At 43.0% G+C, this 14,710-nt stretch overlaps 1 protein-coding gene across 1 annotated transcript in view; it reads right to left on the bottom strand.

The window, feature by feature from the left end:
- The window catches only part of PLA2G4F (phospholipase A2 group IVF), a 92,340-nt gene extending 81,976 nt beyond the window's left edge, over positions 1 to 10,364 (bottom strand). The window contains exon 1 of the mRNA XM_029598635.1: positions 10,071 to 10,364. Within this exon, the coding sequence (XP_029454495.1) occupies positions 10,071 to 10,178 (108 nt within the window). The 5' untranslated portion in view covers positions 10,179 to 10,364. The remainder of the gene's footprint in view (positions 1 to 10,070) is intronic.
- Positions 10,365 to 14,710: the final 4,346 nt, after the last annotated feature.

Genomic DNA, 14,710 nt, shown 5'->3' with positions numbered 1-14,710 from the left:
CACAAGGTTATGACTAGGAGGTGTAAATGGTGTAGGGCACAGAGTGCATCCATGAGAAATCGAGTTGTCAAGAGATGGTGTGCAGTCAGAACCATTGTCAGACTAAACAGTGCTCCGAGTGTTTGGGTGGAGAAAGATCCCCTCCAATCATATAGCTGGCCGGGGGAGGGGGGGTTACCTTCCAATGACACCATGCAGAGCCTTACTTTTACAACTATGTCCTGGTGCCCCAGGCAGGTGCCCAATTTACCCACTGCTGCCAACAGTGTGTAACAGCAGAACTAATTCATCTGAAAGAAAAATTGTCCAAGTTTCAAATACCCTCCCCTTCCTTGCAGCATTCAGAATTTCTTGCCTAACTCCCACAGAGGATTCAGAAATCCAGGCATAAATGGTTTACAGTGGGTTCTGGTAGAACAAGACCTGTGACCCAGACATCCAATTTCCGCAACTTTGACGCATTCTATCTGCCCCACTCCCATGGAGAAGTCAGACATCCAGGATTCAGAAACCCAGGACTAACTAGAGTGGAAGAGTAGCCTAGTGGTTAGAGCAGTGGGCTACAAACCAGGAGACCAGTGTTCAAGTCCTGCTGTTGCTCCTTGTGACCTTGGGCAAGACATTTTACCCTCCATTGCCTTAGGTACAAACTTAGATTGTAAGCCCTCTGGGGATAGGGAAATACCTACAGTACCTGAATGTAATCCACTTTGAAGCACTGAAAAAAGTGTGAAAAGTGGAATATAAATCTAAATAAATAAAACAACAATGGGCTCTGTGATTAAGAGACATCCACTCTCCCCAATGTTACCCTTACATAACACATTTTCTGCATTGCAAAATGAAAAAGCCCCAACAACAGAACATGAAGTGATGTCTGAAAGGGAAGCAGTCACCCAATGCACCTAGAAACCTTTCAACATGATCAATACCTTAAAAGAAAGCTTCTTCTACTGGGAGTCTCAGTCATCAGAGGAACCAATTTAGGAACTCATTTTGAGGGGGACACAGCAGCTAAACATCTTCCAGGATCCCCAGTTAATAAAATTGCAAACCAGGTGGTCAAAGCAATTATAGAAGAAAGTAAAGACTTTGATATCAATGTCATCTAGCGACCAATGACCTCACTAGAAATAGTGTCCATGAAGTACAGAAAGATTTCCAAAATCTAGGGAAGAAGATTAGACACATGGCACAGACTATTGCCTTTTCTGAAGTATTACCTGTTCACAGAAAGGGAAAGGCTATGTCATATAGTTAATTTCAATTCCTGGCTTCAACCTTGGTGTAGGAAAGTTGTTTTGAATAGTTTGGAGACTGAGGCCATGTATGGAGCAATAAAGATTATATGGTAAAGATGGCCTACATTTGTATGTGGCAGATATGAGCACGCTAAGTGAAAAATTCAGATCATACATTATCAGGCATTTAAACCAGGGAGTGGGTGTGGCAGGAGGTGGCCAACAAAATTAGCAATATAGGAAGTAGGTACAGAAAGCAACAAAATTAATCAGTTCAAAAAAACAGAAAAGATGACTAGGAAGAGCAGCTGGAAAGCTATAACCACAAATGCTCATAGTCTGAGCAATAAAATTCCAGACCTGCAGGCCCTAATGGTGGAGGCAGACCTGAACATTGTTACTGTTACAGAGACCTAGTTCACTGGTTCTCATGAATGGGATACACTCAGCCCAGGCTATAAGGAAAGCCAGAGAGGACAGAAAAGGTAGAAGAGTAGCTCTTTATGTCAAAAACAATATCGATGCAACTGAATTGCAAGGGACTTGGGGCAGAGAAAAAGCATTATGGACCATCCTGAAAAAAAAAAAATGTAGATAGTGCTTCCATTTTTACTGGTGTATTCTACAGGCCTCTGACTCAAACAGAAGAACTGGAAACAGATCTTACTGAAGACATCCTAAAGGTGGGAAAGAAGGCAGAAGTGTTGCTCGGAGATTTTAATCTGCTGCATGTGGATTACAGCATCCCTTCTGCGGAATCTACAAGAAGTAGAGGGATAGTTGATGCCCTTCAAGGAGCTCTGCTCAAACAAATGGTAATGGAATCCATGACAGAAGATGTGATACTCGATCTTGTGCTCACTAATAGGGTTAATGTATTTAATATTCGGGTTGAGGCTCACCTGAGCACCAGTGATCATCAGATGGTATGGTTCAATATTGCAAATAGGATATAGAGAAGTCGCTCAAAGACCTGAGTTTTGAATTTCACAAATACGGACTTTGTCAAAATGGGGACGTACCTTGAGGAAGAACTGGAAGACTGGGAGAAAATGGGTGAGATGGGCCAAATTAAAAGGAGCTATTTCAAAGGCAACAAATCTATAGGTTAGAAAAGTAAACAAGAGTAAGAGGAAAAAGAAACTGACGCTTCTGTTAAGGGCAGTAAGTTAGTAACCACCATAACGAGCAGGTTATCCCCATGCACCTTTTTCTTCACTTCAGTCCTCTGGCCTTTAGGGATCTATAGTGTTTATCCCTATGCTCCTTTGAATTCTTTGACTGTTTCCATCTTCACCACCTCCTCCAGAAGGGCATTCCAGGCATCCAATCACTCTCTCCATGAAAAAATATTTCCTGATGTTGATTCTAAGTCATCCCCGTTGGAGATTCATTTTGTGACCCCTAGTTCTACTGTTTCCTTTCCATAGATGCAATTGAAACATCACTCTCCGCTTCAACAGCAGGGGAATTGGATACAGACGACAATCAACATGGGCCAGGACTTTTACAGTCTGGGGTACTGATATGCAGACATAAGGGAAAAAATACAGGAATGCTTCTATGGTCAAATCCAAAAGCAAAGCAAGTGAAGCAGCATTATCTGAATTTATAAAAAGACTCCTTACCCAGTAAAAGTGTTGATAGCAGCAATTTTTTATGGGTTTCACAGGTGCTTGGTTTTGATTGTAAATATTACTACCCTTATCATAAGGCTTGGGGGTAACTTCCAGGCTATCCTTATAAAAGAAACATGGGGGTAACCTGCACGGCATGGCAGATACTACCATAAGAAGCTTGCTTCATCCTTTTCTGCTGACATTGCTATGTTATTTGCAAAAGTGGGGGGAGGGATGCTTCCTTATTTCAGCATAGGGTACGAAATTATCCAGTTGTGGCAATTACTCTATAATTATAAGTGACAAACTGAGTTCTGGTTTTATGTTATTGCATTCATGGATTTGTAGGCCTGCTTTCCTTAGAGCAGTGGTTCTCAACCCAGTCCCCAGGACACATTTAGCTAGTCAGATTTTCAGAATATCTGCATTGAATATGTATGAGATAGATTTGCATGCATTGCTTCTATTGTATGCAAATCTATCTCATGCATATTCACTGTGGATAACCTGAAACCCAGACTGGCTAGATGTGTAAAACAGTGTAACACCCCAGTCACCTAGAGGAGGCAATCATGGATCTGGGACTGATGTAGTGGGAGCCCACCCCGGGCGGGCTCCATCAGTCCTTGGGTGCCTGGCACCTGCTACATCCACTTGGGGCAGAAAATGTTAGTGGATGGGATTTCCCTCCCCTCATTCCAGGAAAACCTGAAAAATGGATGGGATTGTAAAAAAAGGGCTGGCAGTATTTACAAGTATTTGCAACTTTTATTGGACTACACCACTACATGCCTTTCTTTAAGATATCAAACAGCACATTTAGCTATTTGGGGTATTAGTCTCCACAAAGTATCAGCACATAGAAAAGAACAAACCTCTAACATTCCCTTTGATCCGGTACAGGTACCCCTTTTACTCTTCCCATTGTACTCCATGTCTCGTCCATGTGAAGAAATGCAACTGAGCTGGTGAATACTGCCGGTGATAAGGGGAGGCAGTATGAGGGCAATCATAAATGCATTTGACACTGGGGAGAAACACTCATACGCATACCCCCATAGAATTATATCCAGGACTCACTGATCCGATGTAATCTGGGCCCACTCTGCATAATACCGCAATAAGTATTCGCCTACTACCGTAGTATTAATATTGATTGGACCCAGTGGATATCATTGTGGAGGGCGACTGCTACCCGCGGTTGCAAGCCAGTCTGTCTTTGGGCTCTTGGCCCCATGAAAGGACCGGAATTTGCTTCCTAATGCATGAGTAGCTGCCACCCCAATGCCTTACCCCTGCATTAGTACTTGAAATGCTGCTGTCTAAGCCTTCATATGCTTGATCAACTTCTGTCCTCTGGCAGTCTTTAGGACTTGGTTTCACTCAAGCCCTTTACCAATTTTTCATGTCTTCCCCACCCCCAAAAGAGAGTTACACATGTTTGATTTGGAGGCTGAGTCCACTTCCCAATTATGAAGCCAAAGGAGTCTCCTGGTTGCCACCACAGAGGTGAATGTTCTAGAGGCTAGTCTAATCAAATCATGTATAGTATCTGCTAAAAAAGCCACTGCTGACTCACGGTGAGCAGTTTCTTGTCTCTCAAACAACTGCTGCATCCAGCATAAAGCTGCCTAGGCTATATGGCCCCTGCAAACCAAGACCTGAATTGCTATGGCCCCCTCGGAGAAAGCCTACTTTAAGACTGCTTCTATATTCCTACCCTGAGGGTCTCTTAAAGCTGTAACTCCATCTACGGGGTATTAGGTCTATGGGCCACTGCTGACCCCAGCGCATCCAGCATTGGAATCTACAAAATCTTGCTCTTTTCTTCCACAGGGAGAGGATAACACTTTCCTTTCACCCTGCCGTCTCTGAGACTTCCCTGTGGAAAGTACCATCTGCCTTAGTACTTCAAATAAAGGAAAAGTCCTTGATGGCTTCCTTATTCCCAACAAAATGGGATCCCCACTCTGCCGAGTCATCCACCTTGGTGCTAGAGATCTTCAAGGCCACCTTTATGCTGTTAATAAGAAGTGAAAGCTCCTCCTTTCAGAATAAACTCTCTATTGGGGAATTCTCTTCCTCCAAGAAGTACACCCCTCTTACTGGGAGCTCAGGGGTATTCTAGGCACTGAATCATAAGAACATAAGAAATTGCCATACTAGGTCAGCCCAAGGGTCCCTCAAGCCCAGCATCCTGTTTCCAACAGTGGCCAATCCAGGCTACAAGAACCTAGCAAGTACCCAAACACTAAGTAGATCCTATGCTACTGATGCCAGTAATAGCAGTGGCTAATCCCTAAGTCAGCTTGATTACTAACAGTTAATGGACTTCTCCTCCAATAACTTATCCAAACATTTTTAAACCCAGCTACAGTAAGTGCACTAACCACATTCTCTGGTAACAAATTCCAAAGCTTGTGCGTTGGGTGAAAATTTTCTCCGATTAGTTTTAAATGTGCTACTCTAATTTCATGGAGTGCTCCCTAGTCCTTCTATTATCCAAAAGAGTAAATAACATTCACACTTACTGGGGTACATTTTAAAACACAGCGCACGCGAACAAAAGTATGCCAGATTTTATAAGATACGTGCTTTTTTGACTGCTGCAGCACACTGAACCGACAATTTCAATGTATCCACTATGACGCCTAGATCTTTTCCTGGGTGGTAGCTCCTAATATGGAACCTAACATCATGTAACTACAGCACGGGTTATTTTTCCCTATATGCATCACCTTGCACTTTTCCACATTAAATTTCATCTGCCATTTAGATGCCCAATCTTCCAGTCTCACAACATCCTCCTGCAATTTATCACAATCCACTTGTGATTTAACTACTCTGTATAATTTGTATCATCTGCAAATTTGATTACCTCACTCATAGTATTCCTTTCCAAATCATTTATAAATATATGGAAAAGCACTGGTCGAAGTATAGTTCCCTCAGGCACTCCACTGTTTACCCTTTTCCACTGAGAAAATTGACCATTTAATCCTACTCTCTGTTTCCTGTCTTTTAACCAGTTTGCAATCCACAAAAGGACATCGCCTCCTAGCCCATGACTTTTTAGTTTTCTTAGAAGCCTCTCATAAGGGGCTTTCTCAAAAGCCTTCTGAAAATCCAAATACACTACATCTACCGGTTCACCTTTAGCCACATGTTTATTAACGCCTTCAAAAAAAATGAAGATTTGTGAGACAAGACTTCCCTTGGGTAAATCCATGCTGACATTGTTTCATTAAACCATGTCTTTCTATGTTCTGTGAATTTGATCTTTAGAATAGTTTCCACTATTTTTCCTGGCACTGAAATCAGGCTCACTGGTCTATAGTTTCCTGGATCACCCCTGGAACCCTTTTTAAATGTTGGGGTAACATTGGCCACCCTACAGTCTTCAGGTACAATGGATAATTTTAATGAAAGGTTACAAATTTTAACTAGTACATTTTTAGTTCCTTCAGAACCCTGGGGTGCATAACATCTGGTCCAGGTGATTTGCTACTCTTTAGTATATTAATCTGGCCTACTACATTTTCCAGGTTCACAATGATTTGGTTCAGTTCATGTGACTCATCACCCTTGAAAACCATCTCTAGAACCAGTATCTCCCCAACATCCTCATAAGTAAACACAGAAGCAAAGAATTAATTTAGTCTTTCTGCAATGGCCTTATCTTCCCTAAAAGCCCCTTTAAACCCTCAGTCATCTTATGGTCCAACTGACTCCCTCACAGGTTTCCTGCTTTGGAAATATTTTAAAAAGTTTTTCTTATGAGTTTTTGTCTCTATGGCCAACTTCATTTCAAATTATCTCTTAACCTGCCTTATCAATGTTTTACACTTAACTTGACAATGCTTATGCTTTTTCCTAATTTCTTCAGATGGGTGCTTCTTCCAATTTTTGAAGGATTGTTTTGGCTAAAATAGCCTCTTTCACCTCACCTTTTAACCATGCCAATAATCATTTGGCCTTCCATCTTTCTAAATGAGTGGAATATATCTGGACTGTGCTTCTAAGATTGTATTTTTAAACAATGTCCTTGTCTGTTATACATTTTTCACCTCTACAGCTGCACCTTTCAGTTTTTTTCTATTTTCCTCATTTTAACAACTTTTCCGTTTTGAAAATTTAGTATTAGAGCTGTAGATTTACATATTGTCCCCCCTTCCAGTCATTAGTTCAAATTTGATCAGATTATGATCACTATTGCCAAGTGGCATCACCACGTTACCTCTCTCACCAAATCCTGCGTTCCACAAATAATTAGATCTAAAATAGCTCCCTCTCTCATTGGTTCCTGAACCGATTGCTCCAAGAAGCAATCGTTTATTCCATCCAGGAACTTTGCATCTCTAGCATGTCCTGATGTTATATTTTCCAAGTCAATATTGGAGTAATTGAAATCTCCCATTATTACTGCACTGCCAAATTGGTTTGCTTCCCTGATTTCTCTTAGCATTTCATCATCTGTCTGACCATTTTGTCCAGGTGGACAGTAGTATATTCCTATCACTATACTCTTACCCAATACACATGGGATTTCTACCCATATAGATTCTACTGAGCACTTAGTCTCTTGTACGATCTTTATCCTGTTGGACTCTATGCCCTCCCCAGACATAAAGTGCCACACCCTCACCAAGGTGATCCGCCGTATCATCATGATATAACTTGTACCCTGATATAGCACTGTCCCATTGGTTATCCTCCTTCCACCAGCTCTCTGAGATGCCAATTATGTCAATCTCGTCATTCACTGCTATACACTCTAACTCTCCCATCTTATTTCTTAGACTTTTGGCATTGGTATACAGACATTTCAAAGTGTGTCTGCTGACCAAGCCTCCTCTCTGGAGCCAGGCATAGCAGTCTCAATGGGGGACACTTTAAGCCTCAGCAAGACCCTCAATTGTTTAGGGGCCCAACTCTTTCCTTCCATCAATCCCTGGTTCAAAGATCTAGAAACAACAAACAGAACTAGGCTTCTGCCCAGCTTAGAAAACCTAGTATATCATCAACGCAAAATCTGTGGGACAGTCCCATATGGTGGGTTCCCGCTGGGCCCATAGCAGGGTCTGGTTCAAGGCCCTGTTTACCAATTTGCTTCCAGGTCCTCTTCCAAACCCCCTTCTGCCAGGACAGCTACTGGGCCTGCTTTCTCTTCCCATAGCATCTGAGTAACAGCATCAGTTATTGTCCACACTTTGACTCTGGGAGCTCTGAAGAGTCCGTCTACATTTGTCCACAGCTGTAGGAGACAGAGACTACTGTCAAGGGCCTGCAACTACTCCCCCTTTTATGACCAAGAGATAATTCATGAGGTGCGTGTGCCCTCTGTTTCCATCAACTGGGGACTGGAGAAATCCCAAATGTAATGGACTGGTCTAGGAGGAAGAAAAGGAAAACTGCAATGGCCATCGATCATAGTGTATCTTGAAGGGGTCCCTGCCCTTCCTTTCCCTATGATCATGCACCTTCCAGGACAGATCTTCCCTATACCTCTCCTGCACCTATGAGCGCACAATAAGTAAATCCAATCCTGCAGACACTTAATGGTCCAAATAATCTTACCCCAATCATCCTCAGTTTTGGCTCAGATCACATACTTTCTCCTGTAGTTAATTCAAGGAGGAATTACTTGGTGATTCAAGAAGGCTGGATCACTGGCTTAAAAGTCCGCCGAGGCCAGATGTACTAAGTGTTTTTCCCATAGACACAAAATAGGAGAAACCCTTTAGTAACAGGGGTAGGCAATTCTGATCCTCAATTGCTATAAACAGGTCTGGTTTGAGTATATCCACAATGAATATGCATGAGATGTATTTGCATACAGAATAGGAAGTGCATACAAATGTGTCTCATGCATATTCATTATGGATATCCTGAAAACCAGACACCAGACCTGCTTGTTTCACTCAAGACTGGAGTTGCCCAACCTTGCTTTAGTGTATCTGGCTTGTATGTGACAAGCTCTTACATTTATCTTAGCAAACAACATTGGAATCCTGTCAAACGTTTACTGTACTCCAACACACCAGATGGGTCTGCTGCAATGCACATGGAGAAATTAGGGGTGGTCAATCAAAAAAATTGTTTTGTCATTTTGTTTCATTATTTTTTCATTTCGATCTTTCTCGTTGTGTTTTAGTGCACACTAATCAAAATAAAAGAGAAACAAATGTACATCCCTTGGAGAAATGACATGGGGAGGGGGGTTGTATAAGAAACTATGCATACTTCATGCATGTATCCTAAAGACTGTCATAATAAAAAAGAAATCAATTAAGCATACCATGTTATGTGATATTTTTCCTGTAGATGGATGCTGCCTGCTTGCTTTTTCTTCCTAACCTGTACATTCCTACATCTGTTCTAAAGATTCATAGTAAATGAGGGCAGAAAAAAAGACCATATCCTAATTTTTTAAAAAGTCTTTGCTTGTGCTTACAATATTTTGCCTTATATTTCTTAAACTACTGATATTTCCAAAGCATTGAAACCCCCTCACACATAGCAAAAAACAACCTGAAGAATTGGTTGATGCCCTAGCTTACCATCAATGTTGTAAAATGAGACCTCGTATTCAATCACAGACAAGGTTCATGGCATGCCAGTGTTTCTATTTTTAATAAATTATTTTCCCATTTAGGCCAATCAGGTTGTTCCATTCACCATGATCTGACGTCAAGCTCTAGTATTTTGAGCAGACTGCCTGACATCCAGAAATATTAACATGACAATTATACTGAGTTCAATTTTTGACATATAGGCTTTCCCTGTGCCCCACTTTAATAAATCCATGTTGTAGTAGGACAGGAGAAGCCTGATTATAGCTGCATACATGAATACTCATATTGGTACTGATTTTTCTGCCCTCACGTAAAAAAATCTCTCCGTGCATGTTTCACTTGGCTACCTTGCTCCTACTGCAGTTTCCCCCTCTGCTTTTCTTATCTGTATAGCAGAATCCCGATATGGGAACACTTGGAACAGTTTAAAACGACTCAAAAAAAAAAAAAAAAAGAGCTTCCTACCCGCCTTCCCCTCGTGAAGTCTTCCCAGGCAGGACTTTGGGGAGCAAATCGCGGGGAAGGACCGGGGGGGGGGGGGTCATGAAGCTGATAGCAGGGTCCCTTGTCCCCCGCTCAGCCCTGCCTCCTGCTGCCTCGCGCTCGGATTTACCCGCGCTCAGGCTTGCACGTACCTTCCAGGTGAGCGAGCGCCGGCCGCCCGCCGCCTTCTTCCGCTCTTTGCTCTGAAAGAGCACAGCGGCCAGCGCGGGCAGCGCACGGGAGGGCACCCGGCCCAGCATGGGGGGCAGCGGCGCAGCCCGGGAGCCTCCTGTCAGACGGTCCGCGCTAACAGGCAAAAAAAGCCGGCGAGAGGACGAGGGGCAACACGTGGGAGCGGCCTCCCTGGTTCATTTACATGGCAGATACCAGCAGGGATCTTTTCGTCCATGGCCGATTTGTGTCCTCGCTGAGGCTTTATAGCTGGGTGCAGATAGCGCCACCCGGCTACAGTCCTGGGCTTTGCTCCTTTAGGGTTTGGTTGACAAAAGCCCTTCCTGCCTTCTTTTCGATCCGTATCAATGTGTCACAGTTCATTGGGGGGGGGGGGGGGGAGAGTCAGGGGCTATATCCGATTCTAGCTGTTTTTAGTTTCAATCCCAAAGTCAGCACCACATCTACCTTCTGGGTTTTATGTGCTATTTTCTTAGCCCCCCTTCCCACCCCTAGATAATCACATGCCCGGGCATTCCTTGAGGCATCCCTATTAACATTTTCCAAGGAAACTCAAGACTTTGCAGCCAGAATACCCAACCTTTTTCTGATCCAAACAAGAGCCGAGTAAAATGTCCTTCCTACAGAGAGACATTTTTAAACTTTAAGATAATTGAATGTACTGAATTATGAATGTATATGAAAAGATGCACAAATGGTAGCTAGGGTCAAAGTCACTACTGCTCAGTGCTCACATGTTTCATCTCCTTTTGAAGTCACATTTCATGAAAATGGTTGCCTAAGAGACAAACAGGCATAAATCATTAAAATGCCCAGCTTCAATTTTTTTTCACATTTTTAATTAAAAAATACTTACCAAGGTTCATACAGCATTAGTAGCTAATCCACATCCAATATCCTGAAAGCTTTAAGGCAGGGGTCAGGAACCTTTTTGGCTGAGAGAGCCATAAACGCCACATATTTTAAAATGTAATTCCATGAGAGCCATACAATATGTTTAAAACTAAATACAAGTAAATGTGTGCATTTTATGTAAGATCACACTTTTAAAGTACAATAAGTCTCTGAAAATATTACACCAGGCCTTAAGACACCAATACATCTCCTATTAGGAAAACGGACCAAGTCAGGCTGCTATAGAGTCCTACACAGAAATTACACGCCAGCAGAAAACCTCACCTGAATCACGTGCTGATCCTCACCTAACATAGAATAAAGAGACCAAAACGCATAACTAGAAGCATGCAGAGAAAACTGAATTGGAAACTGCAACAAGCCAGAGTCTCTGTATGCAGTGTAACAAAGGAAAAAAGAAACATCACCCATCCTTATAAAACAAATCAAGAAATATAAAATCATCACCAGTAAAACTGTACTAACAAAAAGAACATATTTCGAAACAGCTGATGAGTGGAATATCCAATAATTAAAAACTCATATAAAAAATTTCCAGATACCAACAAAATATTTCAAAATAGCAGACACAAAGACCCAGTAATGAAAAATAATAAGGATACAAAAATTTTTTTGCTCTGCATACCTGGGAACGTTTGATATCCAGGTGTCCTGAGATTGTTCTGAATTAGCAGGAGGAGGGGTGGTTTGCTTGGAACTTTCTCCTCTCTCAGTCACATACCAGCGCTCTCTCTCACACTGGCTCTCAATTTCACACCTATACACACATGCTCTCAGTCACTCACATATACACATGCTTTTTCTCTCTCACTTATATAGGCTCTTAATTACACATTTACACACATGCTGTCTATCTTTTCCCGCTTACACACACACACAGGCTTTCAATCACAAATACATGCTGTCTTTCTCTCACACACAGACTCATTCACATGCTTACAAACATGCTCTCTCTCTCTCATTTACACACAGGCTCTCAATCACATACTCACATGCTCCATCACCTAAACCAGCTCTCAATCACACACAGACACACATGCTCTCTCTTACTTATACACACAGGCTCTTAATCGTACATACACATGATTTCTCTCACACACAAAGGATCTCAATCATACACACATACTCTTTCACACAAGCAGGTTTTCAATCACAAACTTACACATACAGGTTCCCAATGGTAAACTTACATTCATGCTCTCTCTCTCACAGGCAGGCTCTCAATCACAGACACTCTCTTTCACATATACAGGCTCTCAATCATTCACATACATGCAATCTCTCACTCACACACACAGGATCTCAAACACACATGCTTGCTCGCTCATTCATTCACTCTCTCTCTCCCCCACCCCCACCCCGGGAACTCGCGGCAGCAGCAGCCTCCTCCCAACGCTAACCTCCTTCATTTTCAGCCCTCGCGGAGGAGGAGTCCCATCGGCGGCAGGGGTTGACGCTCTTCTTTATTTTCTTCCGAGCCGCGCTGCACAGCCTTCTTTCTGTCGGACCGACGCTGACCACACTAGCGTGGTCTCTTCTTCCCGCGCACGCACCCGATGCTTACCACTTCTGCTTCCGGGCCGTGGGGGGAGGCGGGGGGCGGGAAGAAGAGAGCATTCCGGTGCCGCTGACTCCAGCTATTCTGCAGCGTTCCGCCTGGGCTGACAGCATTTTAAGCCCGGGCGGAGGAGGACCGGGGAGCAGCTGGGTCAGCGGGGGACTGGAAAGTGTGGCGACACACTGATTTAGATTTGTCTGCGAGCCAGATGTAGCCATCAAAAGAGCCATATCTGGCTCGCGAGCCATGGGTTCCCGACCCCTGCTTTAAGGGGTTGATTCCCCCACGCTGAGGCAATGATGAATAGCTATTTAGGAAGACTGGCAAGAACAAGGGTGCACTGCTGGCACATGGAGGACAATCCAGGTACAAAGGCCAGAGAAGAACCAGCCAGTTAATGGAAGAAACCCATCCATCAGTATTTCACCATCTGTAGTTGTCACTCAGGGAGCCTCTTCTATACGACGGCACTCCTGTAGTGTCTTTCTGCCCTGGTATGCTGATGCAACATCCGCTGTGTTCTTCACTCATTTACAAAAAATTATTTGGTTCAACAGTACATGCTTCATTACTACTTCTATCCCATATGAGCATGTGGTGGTCCGGTACTGTCTTCAATGGAAAAGCACATCAAGGGGTGATGACATAACAAAATAAAGACAGCGTGTCAGGAGGGAGAAGGGTGTCATTGTGCCAACCTTCTCTCTCTATCACACACATGCCCCCAGACCTTGTTTCTTCTTCTCCCTACTCTTCCCCCTGGTCAACCACGATAGCGGGGGTCAAATGGTCAGTGACTAGGAGAAGCTGCTCCAGCAACCAGGAAGTGATGGCCCACACACTTAGAAAATAAACTCAATATCTTAATGATCTTTCCCCATTCTCTGACGCTTTGAACTGTGGCAAATTCATGAAACGCAAATTCTCCAACATAAAAAAAAACAAAACAAAACAGCCCCAGCTCCCTCACCTGGCCTGGCCGAAAATCATATGTGTGTTCCTTTCTTGGTTACATTGTATGGCTTAGCTCTTTTATTTAGCATATGCTTATGTGTTAGCATTAACTCTTGAATAGGAATTTCTTTCCACTTCTCTTTTCTCTGCTTACCCAGGGCATACAGCAGCCTCTCCAAAAGAGCCACTGTCATGCAGTTCAGATATGCCAACTGGTTTTACACTGGAAGAGACGTTCCCTAGGAGAAGTGTAGTTGTGTGCCTGCTTCTTTCCAACTTTGCACCCTGCTTCTCTCTTTGTTGTTTGGGATCCTCATCATTGTCCTTTTTGCTCATTTTCAGTCTTGTCCCAAAATGCTGCTGCTGCACCTCTGAAGGCAACAGGAGGAGAATGCTGGCCCCAGAGACAAAAACAGAATCTGCAACCTCTCCCTCCCCAAGGTGATATTTGCCAAGTAGAGACCAAAACAGGACTCTCTCTCTCTCCAGTTTTTTCCTAAATTTTATACTAATGGAACTGGAAAGGAAAAACATTGGCATGAGCCACCTCCCACGATGACACATGGGAGGAAAATGAAAAAACAAAACAAAAAACTTTTCCCTCCTTTGGAGATAATGGGAGCTATGCAGGCGAGAGGGAGGCTGCTCTGAGCATGAATACAGCTTCTGTACTTGGCCTAGAGGCCTCAGGGAAGCACATCAAAGCCATGTATCTAGGTGAGTGACCAAGCCTTTGGGGATGAGGCCAAAGCAAAACCCAACAATGCCTCATCTTCCTGGGCACAACAAATCTCTTATGTTCAGTCTCTTCAAAATGAGTTTTGGAGTAATTCAAAAGACAGCAAATCATGGCCAAACTATCTCCTTTTATGTGACAACAGATATTTGCAAAAACCTGATATTTATTCATCTCATGCAGACTTAAAATCTCAAACTTGAGTCTGGGTATGGATTCATCCCTGGAGATTTAACAGCCCCCTTCCCCAAGTCTACATTCATATGTTATGGTGCTAATTTTGAAGAGTATTTATGGTCAGAAACTCTGGTTTCTGAGCATAAATCCCCATTTGAAAATACTTCCGCCTGTATGCACGTAAAAGTTCATACAAGCCAAGGAAAGAGGATGGAGTTTGGGCAGGGACCAGATTTAGAGACAGATTTATTTATTTTTAA

Source organism: Rhinatrema bivittatum, chromosome 4 (assembly GCF_901001135.1).
Source record: "Rhinatrema bivittatum chromosome 4, aRhiBiv1.1, whole genome shotgun sequence".
Lineage (NCBI taxonomy): Eukaryota > Metazoa > Chordata > Amphibia > Gymnophiona > Rhinatrematidae > Rhinatrema > Rhinatrema bivittatum.
The sequence above is the reverse complement of the archived record's forward strand: the minus strand, read 5'-3'. Positions and strand labels throughout refer to the sequence as shown.